This window comes from Lygodium microphyllum, chromosome 7, assembly GCF_053477565.2.
Source record: "Lygodium microphyllum isolate KBCC chromosome 7, Lygodium_microphyllum_v1.1.10, whole genome shotgun sequence".
NCBI classification, from domain to species: Eukaryota; Viridiplantae; Streptophyta; class Polypodiopsida; order Schizaeales; family Lygodiaceae; genus Lygodium; species Lygodium microphyllum.
The window spans coordinates 159,258,270-159,277,994 of NC_141141.1; the positions used below are offsets into that span (position 1 = coordinate 159,258,270).

A 19,725-nucleotide genomic window follows, 5' to 3' on the forward strand; every position below is an offset into this window, starting at 1 on the left:
CATAAAAGCCTTGGGGCCCAACAAAAATCTCTTCAACACACTCCCCTTGTAGGAGACTTTGCAGCCACTGGCGAATATAGGACAGCATTGGGATCCTACCAGTGAAGAAGAGTATAACAGCACGTTCATAAAACACTGAGAATGAGCGCAAAACATTTTTAAGATCCACAGTGGCTTCCAGCACATCTTCAGTTTCAGAGTCTGAAAACGCTTCATGATTATGTTGAACATAATCACCAAGCAGAGTGTTGGCAAACTCCAACAAATGCTCCCAATCAACATCCTGAGAATCCACAGAATCAAAAGTAACCTGAGCATAAGAACGTTCCCGATGATCCTGATGATCCATTGTATCTTCCGAAGTATGCTTGATGCGTTTGCCCGCAGGCTGGAAGTCAGGACCAAGTGACATCTCCTCTATGCAAGGAACCATATCCTCTAGTTCCTCTGTTTCAAAATCCGGACCAAGGGCTGCCACCGTTCGGTCAATAAAATCCATGTCCAGACCAGCCATGTTGTATCACCACTTTAACAGCTCTCTCTCTCTCTCTCTCTTTTTTTTTTTTCGTAAAAGGTAATTGTATTAATTACGAAAAATACAAGATTACTTGATTACAAGATAGTTGATGACACTAAGCCATCACGTGAAGAAGTTCTCTCGCTCTCTCTCTCTCTTTCTGATTACAAGAGGCACGAGAGCCCTAGGCCAACGTGGGGAAAATCCCAGTAGTAATGCACTAAAAAGTTACACGAATCATGGCAACAACCCAGAGGCAATTGCCATATGCCAAGGAAGCAAATCCTCCCGAGGGAGCAAGTCGGCGTGTCGGATGAGATCTAACTGCCAGTGCAAGAGGCCTTTAAGCCTGGCAATATGGGGCGGTACATTAGAGGCCGAATCAAAGAGAAAAGCATTGCGCGTGGTCCAAATATGCCAGCATCCCCAGTATCTGAAAAAGTGAAATAATATCTTCATATGCAACTGTGGCGGTGTGGGATACTTCGGGCGCACAAAAACCCAGTCGAAAGGAGTTAGCGAGGACCCCACCACAGTGCGCCAAATGTGCGACAAGAGTGACCAGATATTCTTGGCGAGCGGGCAAGAAAGAAAACGATGTCGACCGATTCCGCCATTGTGGTACAGAAGAAGCAATTGCCATTTGAGATGCGACGCTTGGCAAGGGCCGAGGCAAGAGGAAGACCACCAATCATTACCCGCCAAAGAAAGACCTTGCATTTGAAAGGTGCCTTATTCAGCCAGCCCTCCATCAGTGTTGTTTGCCACCATGTCAGCGATTTCCGCAGTCCCCAAACAGTATTAGCTTTGTAAGCCAGCCATTGGCGATCCTGAATAAAAAGATGATACACCTGATTAGTAGAGGCCTTTTCCAGACTCAACCGGCCTGCAAGGTCCCAGTCCTACCAAGGGCGATCCACAGCCAGGGCAGGAAAGGGTTGCCTACCCTGAAGCTCCGCCGAAAGCTTTCCCCATAAATCACGGTATCCGCGCGGGATCTTGAAAAGTCGCCTAGCAGTCCGAAAGGATACGAGGACATTGCGCGTGGCAAGGGTAGCATCCGCAACCGATGTCACACCTAAACGGGCCATGCGGTTAAATCGCAGTCTGAGCTGATGTTTATCTTCCCATGAAAGTAGTCTCGATACTGCCAACAATTCCAGCTGAAAGGAGTTAGTCTGCAAGCGGTCCCCTACCGGGTGCCAACAGGCCTTTTTGAGCACCACTTTCCAAGAGTCGACCAAGTGCAGTAACAAAGCGGAAGACGAGCTGGAAAAACGGGAGTCAGCATTAAGGACATGCCACCAGGAGGCCCGAAGCCGGGTGTTACCATGGCGGAGCCCGCTGTCCTCAAGAAAATAACGGGCTATGATGGTCCACGGGTGATGATCCACACACATGGCCCGAAAAAGGGACCAACGGAGAGCTAGCATATGATTTTCTACATCCAAAAGAGCTCCACCACCCATGCGCTTAGGGGTACATGTATGTGACCATGAAATCCAAGAAATGCCTGCCTGCAAAGAATCCTTCTTCCATAGCATGAAACGGATGGGATGAGTGAGAGCCTTCAAAGTAGTAGGCGTCCATGGCAACAATGGCACGAAATACGATAGCATTGGGAGCATAATTGACTGAGCCACTTTGAGGCGGACATGGAAGGGCCACGCTTGCGACTTCCAATACATAAACTTTGCCGCCAGTTTTTGTGAAATCCAGTCCAGCAGGTCCTTTGGCCGTACATCCACCCCCACTGGGTATCCAAGATGCCTGACAATAGAGCCATGGGAAACCACCTGGCCTTGCCAGCCTAATGACTGTAAGTCAGGCTCCGTGCAACTGAGAATGGCGGACTTAAAGGCATTGATGCGAAGCCCAGAGGCTTGACCAAAAAGCGTCCAAACATCTAATGCCTTGCGAATGTTGTCCCTGTCCGCCTGCAAGATTATAAAGGTGTCATCAGCCAAAGATTGGCTAATGAAGTGTTGGCCCAAAGGAAGAGACAGCCCTGCCAGCTGCGCCGAATCTGCCATGGAGGATAACATAGAAAGGACCGGGTGAGTCGCCAGGGCAAAGAAGAGCGGACTCAAAGGACAACCCTGTCTGACTTATCGTGCAAGGACAAAGGGCTCTGTAACCCCACCATTGAGCATAACTCTGGATGAAGCCGCAACACTAATGGTGTAGATCAATCGGGACATTCGGGTACCAAAGCCCATAGCAGACATGAGATCTGCAATGAAAGACCAGTCCACATAATCAAACGCCTTTTCCAACTCCAATTGAATCAATACCACTTCCTGACCGGAGTCGCGCATAGTCAATAGCCATTTGCACATTTAAGATATTATGCAGAATGTTGCGGCCCTTAATGAAACCATATTGGAGAGGATGCACAATAGCGGGAAGGTGCTTGTGAAGCCGATTCGCCAGCACTTTGGAGTAGATTTTATACATGGAGCCCATCAAAGAGATTGGTCGCCAGTGTTGCAGCTTTGACGGTGAAGGGACCTTTGGAATCAGTTTGATAAGGCCTTCTTTCCATGAGGAGGGCATGACCCCTGTTTCCCAAACCTGCTGAAACAAGACCACCAATGGCTTCACCAACTGCGTGGCTGAGCTCTGAAAGAATTCATTAGTGAGACCATCCCAGCCACCAGGACTTTTATCCGTCGGCAGGTGCAACAAAACATCCATGACCTCCTCCTCGCAAATATCCGCCTCCAAAGTGGCTTGCATATCCAATGGAACCTGCTGGCGGACCAGATGATAGAAGACCGAGCGGGCATGCGTAACCTGGCTAGAAGGCAAGGGAGAAGAACCAAGGAGTTCCATAAAATAATTTCTGCACATATTGACAATGGTATGCGGATTAGTGACCATGCGACCCTCCGAATCCTGGAGTCTGGTCATATTGTCGCGAGCCGGAGACGCATGCAAGGCGCGAAAGAACTTATGAGACTGGCCGGCACTATCTTGCAATGTGTCAGTCAAGTTATGCAGCTTGGCCTGCTGATAAGATTTCAACTGAAATACTTGAAGAAGATGGGCCAAACGCCTCTCCAATGACAGCAGAAAATCATCATCTGGGGAATCCAGGAGCAAGGAGCGGACCAAAGCCAGTAGCTCCTCTGCTGCAGATCGACGACGGCGACAAAGCGATGCATGATGGATCCCATACTGCCGAGCAACACGCCGTACATTAGAGAGCAACCGTGCAAATGAAGGCAAGCCCTCAGAGGCGAAGTCCAATAAGAACCTCTCGATCAATTGCTGCATATAGCCCTGAAAAATTGAATGCTTCAAATAAGAGGAGTTGAAACGTAACGGGAGCCTATCCAAGAACTGCATAAAAGGTGCAATAGATTGTGCCCGCATCTCCAGCTGAAGGGGGAAATGATCCGACAACGCATACTGCTGTAAGACCTTCATTTCCAGCATCTCGGGAAGAAAATCGTCCCCCTGCATGATATACATTCTATCCAGCCGCGACCAAGTAGTTGCATATTGTGCGGAATGAAAAGTAAACCCCGAAAAAGAAGGGTGAAGCCAGGACCAAAGATCCTGCTTAAGAACATGCAAAGCAAAGGAATTCCACACCCGGCTTTCTGGCGCATCCATTACCGAATGCGCTGAAGTGGACTGAGAAGAGTGAATACACATATTGAAATCTCCCATCAAAAGCCCCCTTCGGCCACATGACATGGAGGCCTGCAAAGTGGACCAAAGATCCCGTCGGGATGCGAGATCATTCGGCGCACAGAGGCCCAATAACCATAAAATCTCTCCTTCAAATAAGACTTCGATAACCAGAAAGCGGCCCTGCACATCATTTTTAATAAGGACAGGCTGATATTTCTCATGGACAATCATCAGCACGCCCGAATAGTGCGTAGCATGGGTGCCTGCATAAAACAGACGGAATCCATGACAATCCACAACTTTCCCTGCTTCACCGTGACTTTTGTGCTCAACTGCACACAATACATCCCACTGATTTTCATGCAAGACGGTCCACATGGCATGTTGCTTATGGCGAGAGCAAATGCCTCGCAAATTCCATGTGGCTAGCTTCATATCTCTTCAAAGAAGAAAGTCACGAATGAGGCACCTGTTGCCTCGATTTCACCTTTTCCGCGAGAGCATCCAGGACGCCTTCATCCAGAAAATCAGCCAATACTGCAAAGGAATTCTGGCGACCTGCTTTAGAGGTAGAGGGTAAATCCACTGCCTTGGGAGTGGGGCGGGGATAACGCCGATCCCAGGAAGTAATCACATTACCTTTGGTATCAAACGCCAGCTGAGCAGGAGGGCCTTTGGGACCATCAGTATAGACTTTCCTTGGAGCCTGATTACGGGGGGCAGACGGGGCCGTAGTGCGCGGAGCCTGCTGTGAAGTGACCATTTCTTTTCTGCGCGTATACGTGCGCACGGAATCCTGGGAAACAGGAGGCCCAGGATCTGCCAGGCCTGCATCCAACTTTTTACCTTTTTTGGGACGTGCCTCAATCCAGTCCATGCGACGGGAATCCAAACCCAGGACCGGTTGTTTGCCTTTATCCATGACTTCCTGGGGCAGAGCATCAAGCACCATGTCGTCCTTGGGCAGCACAACCTGCGCATCCTCCAAAGACGGATGCCTTTCAGGGCATTCAGCCATGAAATGCCCCAATTTCCCACATGAAAAGCAGTGCCCCGCAAAGTTGCCCCATTTCAAGCGAAAATGCAGAGGATGCATACCTAAACAACTGAGGCGAAGCCAGGCGGGCCTTTTCCTGGCCGTGTCCCATAACATGCATAAACGGTTCCGGTTCATTGCCCTGAGGCTTGGGGGAACCAGCACCGTGCCCACAACTGCCATCGCATCTTTCAACATTAACCAATAGACTGCCGGACAATTTTCCACTTCCACCCACACCGGGCATTCTCGTTGAAGCAGACGCTGGAAGTCGGCCATGGGGCGCCCTGGTACAACATGGACCAGGCGGCGATCAAAGAATAGTGGCAACTTGGACAGTAGCTCAGCTCGATGCATTTCCGATTTCAAAAGCACCTCATAAAAGCCGCGAGGTCCAAGGAAGATCTCCTCAACACACTCCCCTTGCAATAGATGGTGCATCCACTGGCGAATATGCGACAGCACTGGGATCCTGCCAGTGAAGAAAAGGATAACTGCACGATCATAAAAAACCGAGAAGGATCTCAAGACTGATTTAGGGTCCACCGTAGCTTCCAGCACATCATCCGTTCCCGCTTCAGAAAAAGATTCAGTATTATGCTGGACATAATCGCCAAGCAGAGTATTGGCGAAGTCTAGCAAATGCTCCCAGTCAATCTCCTGTGAATCCACAGGATCAGAGGCCACTTGCGCATAGGAACGTTCCTGAGGACCCATTGGCTCATCAGAAGTATGCTTGGAGCGTTTGCCAGCAGGCGGCAGTTCCGAACCCGGCAATTCAGAACCCGGAGGCAGCTCGTCCGTGCATGGCACCATATCCTCTGTCTCCTCTGCATCGGAATCAGGGCCAAGGGCTGCCACCGTCTGGTCGAGAAAATCCATATCCAGGCCAGCCATACTGCTGTCTTCTCGTTCGCGCTCTCTCTCTCGCTCTCGCTCTCGTTCTTTCCTGTACAGCGGCGCTGTCCAAGGACGGATTCCACAAACACAGCCAATGAAACCGGAGCTTTACCTGTCAGCCTGAGTCGTGGCCTGTCCCATGAACGCGTGTGGCACAGCGCAACCCTAACAGTGCAAGGGCCTGAGGGTGGAACACAGGTCTGGCAGACGACGGCAGCGCGGGATAGTCGAGGGCGCAGGGCAGGGGCCTCGCCAGCAGAAACCCTAAACACAGAGGGCAAACGAGCGAAACGCTGGTGCAGAGCCCGCCGCTCAGGCGGGCGATAGCAGGGCGGGGGCCGCTGACAATGGGCCGACCAGCAGCGGGGCGGGGGACTCAGTCGCGCCCGACGTGGCGTGGGAGATACGCAACAGGGCGCCAGGGGCAGCCGAGGCCGACGGAGCTTCAGGGGCGGGCGACAGGCAACGGGCCTGCGGGCGACGGGCGACGGACGACGGCCCTGCAGACGACAGCCAGACAGCAGCTGCAGGCGACGACGTGGAAGCAGACGCGCAGCACACACACACACTCTCTCTCTCTCTCTCTCTCTCTCTCTCTCTCTCTCTCTCTCTGTGTACAGAGGCGGGTCTGCTTTCTTTGTCTGTGCGTAGGGGCAAATTGCACATGCAACAGCAGAATGTACTGTCTACAGTCTCTGCTCGTCAGTAATCTCCTGCCTCCTATGCACAGATCAGTCCTTTTAAAATGTCTATCTGTCTGTCCCTGTTTATTGTCGTTACCCGGATTGTGCAGGGACGTATTCTACAAGCACACCCTTTGATCCTGGCGATTCTGCGAGACTCTGGTCAGGGCTTCCACGCTGCAGCACAGCACGATTACAGGTAGGCAGTATGCAAATCACGTTGGCAGGCCAGGTAGGCAGTGTGCAAGTCACAATGGCAGGCGCCAGGGGCCAGCGCAGGCGACAGCGACCTCGATTCCCTCTCTCTCTCTCGCTCTCTCTCTCTGTCACTTGTTCTGCCTGAGTCCTGCGCACAGAGGCCGCGCAGAGCTGTGCAGGCCTGTGGACGTGATGCTGCGCGAGAAGGCAGGGGCGCGAGGCTGGGATCAAGTCGCCGTGTAGGGAGGGTCACGCAGGGTTGCCATCGCCACGGTCACGCATTCTCTCTCTCTCTCTCTCTCTCTCTCTTTTTCATAAAAGGTGTTCTCTCTCTTTTTTTGGTGTGCAAAATTGGGCTGTATTAATTAAAATTTGTCACCCACAATACAAAACTATAAGCTTACTCTTCCTCCTCAGCCTCATTGTCAGCAATATTGAAATATCTCAGCTCATATACGTTCCGGTCTTTGTTAGAAGCAATGACTCGAAGCCAGTCTCTGACATTGTGCTTCTTCAGGTATTTCTTGGTCAGATATTTCAAGTACCTTTTGGATAAGGCACTCTCCGAAGTGACACTGATCCTGTTCTTCTCCCGGGAGATGGCGACGGCCTCTCCGAGGACGCCGGCCTTGCCGCCAACCTTGATGCGATCCTGCAGGAACTTCTCAAGGGAGGCAATGTCCATGATCTTGTCCTCCAGTGGCTTCCCACAGTCGATGGTGAAGGTCGACTTCTTCTTCCCTTGTGGCCCTACAGCCTTCTTCGCCGCTGCTGCTGCAGCCGGCCGCACAATGGCCTGCCTGTCTTTCTCCTCTCTCTCACACACTTTACATGAACAAGCAGCCCTAACTTGCCTCTCTCTTTCTCTCTCTCTCTCTCTCTCTCTCTCTCTCTCTCTCTCTCTCTCTCTCTCTCTCTCTCTCTCTCTCTCGCGCGCGTCTCACAGACACACAAAAGAATGAAGAGCATGTTTGTCCATCCACCCTAAACTTTGCTTTGTTCTTTGATGTATTACATATACACTCCCATCTATCTTCTAGTAGCACAATGCGCATGTTGTGCATGAGGTTTTTCCTTGTTATTCTCATGTATTCATCCTATTAACTCAAGTGACATTGCTATTTTAGCTCTAAACATGTGTTCTATTATCTATAACCCAAAATAACCAAGTTTTTGTTTTTTTCTTTTTTTCATACTAATATCGTACCGTACCTTATAAAATCATAAGGTACCAATTAATACCGTATTTTATCGTACTGTACCGTATCGTACCTTTCGCACATGACAACCCTGACTATAGCTTAATAAACCAAACCATGTAGAACATTAACTGCTACTGCACATCATCCACCTCTGCTGCATCCTCAAAGCTCTCAATAATCACTTTCCTCATCACAATAGAACTCTCATTTAGATCACTGGTTGGCTCCAAACTGCAGTAGTAGCCACATATCCCTAGAAAGAGGAGAGACATGTACTCCAGGGAGCTAATAGCTAAGTTCATAGGTGACCACAGGGAGAAATCTCTCTAGATGAGTGACGGAGATCCTACCCCTCATCTAATGAAAACAGAGCCAAGTGCTCTAGTTCCCCTCACAAGCACTCATTGAGGGGATGAGATCTGCAGTCAAAAGTCTTGTTGGATGTAGTGGGCAGCTCATCTAGGTCAATCTCATTATCCGGGATGGAGTGAGCGGCCACATAACATGCATGTTGTTTTTCGTGCTGCTTGCCCTTCTTTCTGTAGCAGTTGTCACTCATGCAACCAGTACATTTGAAATATGTACACTTTGGTGATTGGCTCTTGATGTAAAAGGCTCCAAGGACCATGTCTGTGTTCTTGATGCTTCGCTTCGTCGTCAAAGAGGATGGTAAACAACTCTTCATACTTCATTTCCCTAGCCACTTTAAGACCTAGCACAGTCTCATTGAATTTAGCTTCTTTCAATAAACACATGATCCAAAAAGCCCAGAGCCTGACCCAAGCAAAAACTGAAATACCTCAACACAGGGCAAGATCCTAAACAACCAGATGTTTTTGCCAATACAAACTCAAACATGTAATCTGTGTACCCTAACTCAGAAATTTTGTTTATGGTTTGCTATTCAATATCCAAAAAAGTTGAAAATGTGTGAAACAGCCAACAGATCTAAAATCCTCTCAGTTACAATGAGTAAACAAACCATGAAAAACCCATAAAAGCCTCTCTATTACAGTGAACCTACATAATTATTAGTAGCCTCTCCATTACAATGAAGCTATACGTAACCATTTGAAGCCTCTTCATTACAGTAAACCTACACATAACCATTACAATGAACCCATATGTAAACTAAGACGTGGAAGCTTCAAAGCTTGAGGTCCTTGTTTGCCCTATACCTGATGACAACCTTGAACACAGTGGTAAAATGTCGTTCCGAATTTAAAAAACCTCAGCCAACACTCTGCATTATCTACGGATAGTATGTACTAGGCCACTTGGGGTTTGGACATATGTCAATAGTTTGAGACCAATGTACTTGCTCGTAACAACACTCCTACAAATCATTGATTTATGGCCCAAAGTGACATTGTCCCTGTGACAAGGATAGAAGAAAGTAAAATTCAAGGTTCAAAAGAGACGAGAATCCAAAGGCAGGGATAAACATCCTGTTCATACACTTACTAGTTAAAATTCAAGGTTTAAAAGAGACGAGAATCCAAAGGCAGGGATAAACATCCCGTTCATACACCTAGTAGTTATTATGATGCCAGCACAAGAGTGTATCCACATTGTACAACCAGACCATATGCAATCTTGCACACCAGGATGCTCAATCTCCAGAGTATACCTGCTGCCATGTTCAGAAGAGACCTCCACTCAATCTCTAGCACTCCCAAAAAACATCTGAATCACCAACTCCGGAATGATGGTCTTAGCACTATCCATCACAGGTGGATGTGAATGCTTGCTAAGGAAACCAAGAAAGGATGACAAAGACTGATGATGCAAACACAAGAGGTGGTCTTAATACATGTTTACAACAATCTGAACAGTCCAACAGCCATCCATTCAATCAGTTCAGCTGGTTCAGCATGATATTATGGCATTCATAGCCCAGCATTTCTATAATTCCTATCTAGTAAAGTGCAGTGCAGTTTTCAACATTTGCAGAAATTGAAGATGAAGATTCAATAGTTTTTGGAGGGCCTGTACAGACTTGGGAAGTGTCATCTATTGCCACCATCATTCATCATGCAAAGCTGCCACTACTTCATTGTCACTAGAATATATTGTTCCTTTTTTTTCGTCACTCAAGCCAGATCTTGGTTTCTTCTACAAGCATAAAAAACATATATTTTTATAGATAACAATGGCAAGATCTTTAAAAGGCAATTGAACTAACGAGGAAAACAGCCTATAGCACAAACAATAACATCACCTGCTTCATTTCAACCATGCATCTTAGATACAACTTTGGTACAGCGATGACTGAACCAAGCATGCATGAAGCTGGTCGAAGACCAAGAGCCTCCTCAATGATGCAAGTTCTGTAAGAGGAAACTCTGCTATGCTCATCATGCTGCTATAGCAATGCATAGATTTCTGCAATTTAGAATACTTGTTAAATCAAAGCCTGATCCTCCCAGCACACAAAGGAGACAGTGAAAAAGACTGGGAGCGGTTGCCCTGATTCCTTTTATAAAATTAGTTCCAAAGAGGCCAGGGCAAAGGCGTTTAATGAAAAGACTTCATATAAATTAGTCCTATACGGCTCCAAAAAAAAGTTTTTGAAAAGGCTTGCTTCAGGGGTTCAAAGTTGGCCCATTCTAGAGAGGCCAATAATTACAGTCTTATAATGCAAGAATCTTGGGTAGCATAGGATCATCAAGCTTCTTGGTTCGAAAATGCTGTCCATAGATGCACATGCTGCTATATGCATCAACCTAAAAGTATGATCCTACAGAATCCATCATTTTGAGCTTAATAAGCTTCAGGCATTTGAAGGATAAAGTTGCTCACCACCTTTTTCTCAGATGTGATGCAAAATTCTAAGATCCTGTGTACACTTTATAGAGAGTTTAACTTCTAGGGAATCTATGTTATAGTTTACCACTTCATACGCATCATTATGGCATGACAAGGGAAGGTGTATATTGCATGCCATTTGTTACATTGAAAATCATTCAAACCATTCCACAATTTGTGCGCTCCATGCAATGTTTCAATATCAGGTCGCCTCATAGTTCAAACACAAGACCTCAGCAAGCTCTAATGCAGCACATCTTACACATCACAATGTCAAATGGGAGAAGTACCTCTTTTGTGATAGCTTGAACATCAATTGCGTAGGGCTGGCCACTCTGAAAGAGATTGTAGTTGTTGTGATTTTTAAGAACTATAATTGCAACAAGCAGCCGTGAGGTGGGATCGAATGTTTCAAACCTACACATGAATGGATATTCATTTCAAAGGCATGAGTGATTTTTCTTATATTTGAGAATATTGAAGTTACCTATTAACTGTTCTCGACATACCTTACATCTGGTGCAATGACATGCTCGATTGTTACAGCAACCAAACTAGCAAGTTGCGCTGCGAAAACTTCTTGAGTTTGCACCATATTGACAGGGTCACGTCCTCTAGGAAACAACAAATTCCTTAATCTGGGGATTGTTCTGTAGCTCACACTTCCTTCCTCCGTCTCAACCTTTCCATAAACACAAGGACCTGCAGAAAGATCAATCACTGCATACCTGGAAAATCAAGAGAGGTGAATCAAACAAAGTACTGAAAGCATAAAGGTTTAAAACTAAGGGTGAACCAAATAAAACTTGAAATTAACTTAATTATTTACTAGCAACGCCATTCACTTTCTTTGTAGACCGTCAAGCGCTTTTTGTATCTAGTGAATAATCTTTGTGCACAGGACAGATAGCTTGATGACTTCTACTTTTTCTAGAATTTCCTTATAGCAGAGTTGTCAGGTACGAAAGGTACGATACCGTATGGTACAGGCAGCCTGGTGGAGATCTAAAACTGCAAAATGCAGCTCCAAATGATACCAACCATACTGGGCGGAAGCAGCAACAATAAAAACGCAGGCTCTAGGGTATAGACTGCAACCATTAGGATTGAAACCAGCCTTCCTCCTAGGATAGGGTGGTACTAACATGATTGAACACTAATTACAGCAAGCCTAAAATTCACATGAACTCCAAATGCAAATATCACCACTTTAATCATGGACAATGGACAACCTAATGGCCTCAAAACTAGCGCCCCTTGCAAAATTTCTTTATCTTATACTACAAATGGATGGAGTACAACTCAAATCCTCTGATCTCCTTCGCTAATTCAAGCGCCTCTTGCTATCAAAACTGACCAGCAAACCTCCAAACCAATTTACCTCTTGGTATGCTTGAGAATCGGCCTTCACACTGCTCCTTGAAAGACAAATTTAACCCAGATCTGATATTGGCTAGCTTGCCTATTGAATCTCCTTGAAATTCCTCAATTTTAGCTTTTGGAATTTGAGTCCTAGGCCCTTAATTCTAAGCATGCATCCCAAGGTGGTTGTCAAACCCTAATTTCTACTATAAATTAGGTTTTACAACAGAGATTGACTTAAATCTCTTCCTCTAATGGATCAAGCCGCTAGAAAATGCTGAGATGACTTGAGAGATGGTTGGGGGATGAGAGAGAATGCTATAGAGAGAGAGAGAGAGAGATTTCAAAGTTTCATCACAACAAACACTCGAAGCTATTACTGCCCAGCTCAAACAACCATGGAAGCTGTCACCGATAGCTTAGGACCACCAAAAAGACTATTGCCCCTCCTATATGCTATCATCTACACCAAAAGGACATTGGACTATTGTCACTTGCCCTTGGAGGGCTCCAAACTGCTATCACATGCTGTAGAATTGATCCTTCGTGCTTGCAAATCACATCAGTAGTCTCTCCTAGCTCTCCAAGAGCCTTCTTCTCTCTCACAATGGCTAGAATAGACTTCCACCAACCCCTAAAGATATTTTTTCCACTTGCATGGGTAAGTTTTGCTGAGCGGTATCCTTCTAATCCCATTTTCTAACATTATTCAGCTTATTAAATTAATCTTTAGAATATTAATTCTGAAAATTAATTCAATAATTACTTTAGCGCTCAAAAAAATTATTTCACCAACCAATAATTAAATTGGTTGGGCCAATTTATCTTCCAAGTATCCCTGAGCAATTATTGTCCCTTAGACTTGCATTAATTAATTAATTAATGCCTAATCTCCAATGTCAACACTGATATTAGTGACTAATAAATTGGTCTAGCCCAAATCTGACATCGGGTGTACCACCTAGTACCTTTCAAATATAAGTTATTGCAACTTTTGCCTTTGGCACCAACTGATATCTTGGGGTCTTGGGTCACACACAATGAAATAATTAACTTACACCTCACATTTGCAAGTCACATTAGCACACTTGATTAACTTTTAACTCAAAGGCTAAGCAAAGTAATAAAATTCCATGTTCTCGTAGACAAGGATGGCCAGCAAGGTAGCGATGGCTGGAAATAGTCCAAATCAATAGTGAAAGGCTAGACAATAGGTTTCTGATAATGGAAGATGATGAAGAATAGCTCTAACTGAGATATCCTCCACAAATGGAGTGTGAACAACAAAGATACAACACTCGTAAACTACAAAAACGAGATTTGGATGAATGGAGGATAGCCTATCTATTTACAGAAAGTTTGGGGCCTCTTAAATTAGGGTTTGCATGTGGGACACAAACACTCTTTAGGATCACATTTCTTTTAATAGAGTTTTATAATCTTAATTAATTAAGCATGATTTGGGGATGTTTTAAAAAAGCTAATGTAATTGTGGCTCAACACAAGGATCATGCGCAACCTATCAAATCTTTGATTGGAAAGTTGAATCTACACATTCAAAGTTATGTAGACAGTGATGAGTTCTTCATTGCACCATTAGAAGTCTGTGATGTAATTCTTGGCATGCCTTGGTGCCATCATGTGCATGTGGTGATTGACTCCCATGACAAAGTTATTAGTACTAAGCATAAGGACAAGACACATACTCTTTAGATATATCCCCCTATTTGCTCGCCTATGCTTTTCATGCAAAAGAAGAATGGTTCATGGCTTGAGTAAGATTACAATCAAGAATTGATTTCCAATTCCATGTGTCAATGATAACATGGATAGATTGCATGGATCATTCATATTGATTTGAATAGTGGATATCATCATATATGCATTAGACCAAAGGATGTACTCAAGAAAACTTTGGGGATGTCCTTTGGGTTGTATGAGTTTCTTATCATGCCATTTGGACTTATGAATGCTCCAACCACGTTTGATTGTATAATGAACAAGATTTCAAAATGTGGGGATACCCTTTTATGACATGATTGTGCATTTAAAGAATGAAGAGAAGAATAGAAGGCACTTGGACATTGTGTTCAATGAGTTATGTAAGCATTATTTGGTGATCAATGACAAGAAAAGTGAGTCCTTTTTGCATGAAATCTACTTTCTAAGGCATATCGTATTAAGTAATGATGTACATATGGATCCTGTAAAAGGTTGAAGTAATGCATTCATAGCCAGATTTGAAAAATGTGTATGACATTCACAGATTTTTGGGCTTATGTTCCTATTATAGAAAGTATCTTCATCACTTTACTAAAATAGCATCTTCACTCCATGCTTTGCAAAATAAGGGTATGCCATTTAAGTGGACAGCTGTGGAAAATTCCACTTTTGACAAATTTAAGAAAAATCTGACATCAAATCCTTTGCTTCTACTATCTGATCTAAGGAGGCCATTTACTGTTCAGTGTGATGCATATGGAAGGAGTGTTGGGGCATTCTTAATGCAAGATAGCCATGTAGTAGTTTATGAGAACCGTGTTCGCCATGGTGGATAGAAGAATGTGCAAGTCTATGAGAAGGAACAATTGGTTGTAATCCATGCACTTTCCACATAGCAACACTATCTTTTAGAAGCTAACTTCACAATGCAATTAGATCATCAGACATTGTACTATTTTCTAACTCAAACTAAGTTGTCTAAAAAGCATATGAGATGGGCTAATTTCCTCTCTATATTTCACTCGCACATAGATAGTAAAATGAATGTAGTGGCTGATGTATTGTCTTGTAAGCCTCAGGTTCAACAATCATTCTTGTTTATCACAATGAGTTGGATGCCATGAAAGATTAGCATACTGTTGGTTTAGACTTTGCTAATGTTTATGATAAGCTTTGTAGTGGCCAAATGCATGGGCACTGTGTACTTAGGGATCTCTTTCTAATGATGCATGGGTCACTGTGTGTTACAAAGCAATTGAGGTCAAAGGCAATGACTCAAGGTCATGGTCGCCTTGGTAGAGCATTACAATGGATTTTATCTTTCATCATCCTAGGACTCCTATGGAGATGATCGGATTTTAACTATTATTTGCAGATTTAATAAGTAGGCCCATTTCATTCTGGTGAGAAAGAAGATAAAGACTAACCATATGACATGATACTGTTTGTAGCACATCTTTAAGTATCATGGCATGCTAGAGTCAATTATTAGTGATCAAGGCTCATGGTTGACCACTTCGTTTTGGAAGAAGAAGTTTGAGAATATGGATCTTAAACTAATATTTTCTTCCTCCTTCCATACAAATAAATACAAATGATCAATCTGAAAAGGCAAACTCTATAGGGTTGGATCTTTAGATGTGTTATGTGTCAAAGCATAAGTCACAGTGGTGACCATACTTGCCTTTGGTAGAGTTTGCATACAACAATACGGTGCATACTTCCACTCGTAAGGCTTCATTTAAGGTTGTTAATGGTGGCAACAAAGCGCCGCCAATCTTGCACGCTAAGGATAAGCTCTTTGAAGCTGATCGTTATGTGGAAAACATGGATGCAATCTATGAGCAGCTCAAGTATGCACTTAAGATCACAGGAGAAGCAAAACAGGGCAGTTGATCACCATAGATGTGCTTTGCACTTTGCCGAGGGCGATTATGTATTGCTGCCTTTTAAAAAGGCAAGGCTGAAAAAGATGGAGTAGAAAGAGATTGTATCTGAAACTGAATATGCATTACTATGGACTCTTTCAAATCTTGGAGAAGATCTATGATATTGCTTAAACATTGAACATGCCTCCACACTAGCGGATACATAATGCCTTTCAAGTGAGGTTATTGAGGCCTTGTCATCGTGATGTACCAAAGAATTTATCAACTAAAATTTAGCCAAAGGTTGAGGAGCTAGAAGAGAGATTGGTAGCAAGACAGATTTTTGGCACGTAAGAGAGAGAGGTCAACGTAAAGTTTCCAAGAGATACATGGTGAAGTTTCATAATGATTCACCAAAGGATGCTAAAAGGTTGGAAGAGAATGGCTTGGCAAACCACTCTTAGTTGTGGCAATTGTATCTTGACTGATGCTTTTTAACTCGAGCCGACTTTAGATCAGGCTCACTCAGGTTCAATAGTGCAGGGGTCCAAAGCATTGTCTAATGCTAAAGGGGAAGGTAGCACTCCCAAATCTGATGCTTGCTGAATGGCTTCTTGAGATTCTTTGAAATGCCCCAAATTCCAACTGCTGAATTACAAGTATAGTAGTACTAGGACCTAAATCTTGAGCCCTCTTGCCAAGGTGGCTACAAAACCCTAATTTTTGTTGTAAATTAGGGCTTCCAATACTGAATCTCAAAATTCTTCACCTCCAATGGTTGAAATGGCTAAGATGTGCTGAGAGAACTTGAAAGATGGCTAGAGGATGAGAGAGAATGTCGAGAAGAGAGGAAATTCAGATCTATCTCCAGACAGTGGAGTAATCATCGGCCAGCACCCCCAATCCAGCCAGAATGCAATTGCATGCTGCCCAAAGGCAGCAAGCTGCTGTCACCTCTACTTTGAATGCCATCGACAACCTGCTCTGGGCCTCTAAAGGCTATTAACTCCTGTAATGGCCACCACTCTACTCAAAAAACTCTCACTCTCTTATTTTTTTCCGTAAAAGGTAATTGTATTAATTACGAAAAAAAGGAACAAGTTTACATGATTACAAGATACACGATGGCTCTATGCCATCGTGTGTAAAATCTCTCTCTCTCTCTCTAAAGAACTAAACGACAAAATAGTTACAAAAAGTCATGGCAAAGACGCTTGCCATATGCCTCTTGAATGGCTCTCTTTTTTTCTCGTAAAAGGTAATTGTATTAATTACTTAAAGTTTTCATGATTACAAGATACACGATGGCTCTACCCCATCGTGTGTACAAACTGACTATTTACAAGAACCAGAGGGCCAAATAGTTACAAAATCATGGCAGAGACGCGGAGGAAATTGCCATGTGCTAGGGACGTAAGTCCTCCCGAGAGAGGATGTCAGAGTGCCGGAGAAGATCTATCTGCCAATACAAGAAACCTTTAAGCCTAGCAATATGCTGCTAAACATTATAAGCGGAATCAAAAAGGAAAGCATTGCGAATGGTCCAGTTCTGCCAACAACCCCAATATCAAAGAAAGTGAAACAAGATCTTCAAATGTGGCTATGTCGGTGTCGGATATTTGGGCTGCGCGAAAACCCAATCAAACGGGGGAAGCGAGAAACCAACCACCGCTCGCCAAACGGCTGACAAGAATGACCAGATTTTCTGAGCAAGGGGGCAAGAAATAAAACAATGACGGGCGGATTCCACAGTGGTGGTGCAAAAGAAACAGTTGCCATTGGAGATTCGGCGCTTTGAAAGAGCTGAAGCAAGCGGAAGACCACCAATCATCACCCTCCAAAGAAAGACCTTATATTTGAATGGTGTCTTATTTAACCAGCCCTCCTTGAATGGCTCTCTCTCTCTCTCTCTCTCTCTCTCTCTCTCTATGGATCCATACTGGACCACGAGCTGAGCAAGTGGGTAGAGCAACACCAACATCAGGCGGCAGGATAAGCAGGGTTTAGGAGGGGTTTCTGCACCCTTGACCATATCCTCACACTGAGAGCCATCATAGAGGAGGGCAGAGCACATGGAAGATGGGTGTACTACTACTTCATGGACTTCCGCAAGGCCTTTGACACAGTCCCACGAGCGAGGCTCATACAGAGACTACAGGAATTGGAGGTCCCAACCGAAATGCAATGGGGGATACTGGCACTATACGAATCGGTAACGGGCCGAGTTCGGGCACTAGGAGGGCTGTCAAAGGAGATAACCAGCACCATCAGAGTCAAGCAGGGATGCCCACTCTCACCCACCCTATTTGGCCTCTACATTGATGAGATCTCAGAGTACATAGATAGATTGGGGGAGGAGGGATCGAGCCTGGGAGGGACACTGATACCCATCTTACTATATGCGGACGACATAGTCCTCATCTCCAGCACACCCGCAAGGCTACAGCGCCAACAGGGCGCACTACAGGCCTTCTGCCAAGACAAAGACCTAACTGTGAACCTGGGAAAAACCAAGGTCATGGTGTTCAACATGTCAACCCAATGGCTCCGACGGTCGGTACCCCCCTTCACATACGGCAGAGAGACCCTGGACATGGTCCAAAGATGCGTCTATCTGGGGACTACATTCTCTGGACGGAGATTTACCCTGAGAAAAGTAGCAGAAGATAGACTAACCCGAGGCTATGCAGCCCTCGGGTCAATGGAGAACCAATGTGCCCGCATACAATTCCAAGAACCCCGGACAAATCTCTGGCTTTTTGACACCTTAGTCACACCAGCCCTCCTGTACGAGGCTCCCGTATGGGGGTCCAGTCTCTACCACATGCGGAGGGCCCCACAGGACCAACCACTGCCTAAGGAGGAGGCCACCTATGAGAGATGGGAGCAGATGGAGAGACCCTTAATACTTATGATCTCACGGATGATCCGTAGCAAACCCTCCGTACCACACAAGATCATCCGCGCAGAGCTGGGGGCACCGCCCCTCGTGGCTGAGGCCCTCTTCAAGACCGTGACCTTGCACCGAATTTGGGACCTGCCCCGGCACCAGTACCCCAAACTCGCCCTGGAGTCATCCAAACAGCTAGCAACACAAGCGGACGCTGAGTGCTGGTATGCCCGAACAAAGACTTGGCTACGGCTCCATGGCCTGCACATGGACCACCTCCCCCCACTACAATACAGCCTAGACTGCCCACACCTGGAGCTCACCCGAGAGGAGGTGAATCGAATCATCAGAATGGATATCATCCAGACAGACACAGCCAGGACATGGGTGACCCCCACATCAGAACAAGTAACCAAGAAGGCTTTCTACGGAGAGCACTTTCTGCACATCTCCCCGGATGGCTTCATCACCCGCCCAAGCTACATGGACACACACCTGTCTCACGGGGTCAGAAGTGCCATCGGACAGATCCGCACATCCTCACACCAACTACGGGTCGAAACAGGCAGGTACGGGGCCAACCCCCTCCCCCCAGAAGACCGAGTCTGTCAGCTCTACCATCTCGAGCCAGAGACAGAGGAACACTATCTGTAGATGCCCAATGTACTACGAAATCCGGGGATGCTTCCACTGCCTATTCAACGAAGGATTCGGACCACTCTCCAAGGTGATGGAATTCAAAGACCAGAAACGCCTGGGGCTCTTTCTACTAGAAATACGACGCCACAGAGACCACCTCCTACGAACCACGGAGCAAAGACAAGGAGCCACCAACCAACGCACACTCAACGAATTCTACCAAATACCAGCTACCCTCCCCACCATTGAGCCCCCACC

General features: G+C 45.5%; 2 protein-coding genes across 3 annotated transcripts in view; both read right to left on the reverse strand.

Annotated features, from left to right (window-relative positions):
* Positions 1-19,725, reverse strand: part of LOC148034144 (uncharacterized) — a 276,312-nt gene that overhangs the window by 129,035 nt on the left and 127,552 nt on the right. For both annotated transcript variants that reach the window (XR_015691439.1, XM_087682184.1), the window contains exons 6-7: positions 11,496-11,714; positions 11,277-11,403 (exon numbers count right to left, since the gene is read on the reverse strand). Coding sequence is in view for 1 of the 2 variants with exons in the window: in XM_087682184.1 (XP_087538310.1) it covers positions 11,277-11,403; positions 11,496-11,714 (346 nt within the window). In the remaining variant the exon portion in view is untranslated. The remainder of the gene's footprint in view (positions 1-11,276; positions 11,404-11,495; positions 11,715-19,725) is intronic.
* On the reverse strand, positions 7,342-7,801 carry LOC148034145 (large ribosomal subunit protein eL22y-like). The gene has a single exon (XM_087682185.1). It carries the CDS (start codon positions 7,659-7,661, stop codon positions 7,377-7,379), a length of 285 nt encoding a protein of 94 aa, XP_087538311.1. The 5' UTR covers positions 7,662-7,801; the 3' UTR covers positions 7,342-7,376.

Coding starts and splice junctions, on each gene's coding strand:
- LOC148034145 (XM_087682185.1), bottom strand. CDS start 7,661: ATGGACATTGCCTCCCTTGAGAAGTTCCTGCAGGATCGCATCAAGGTT.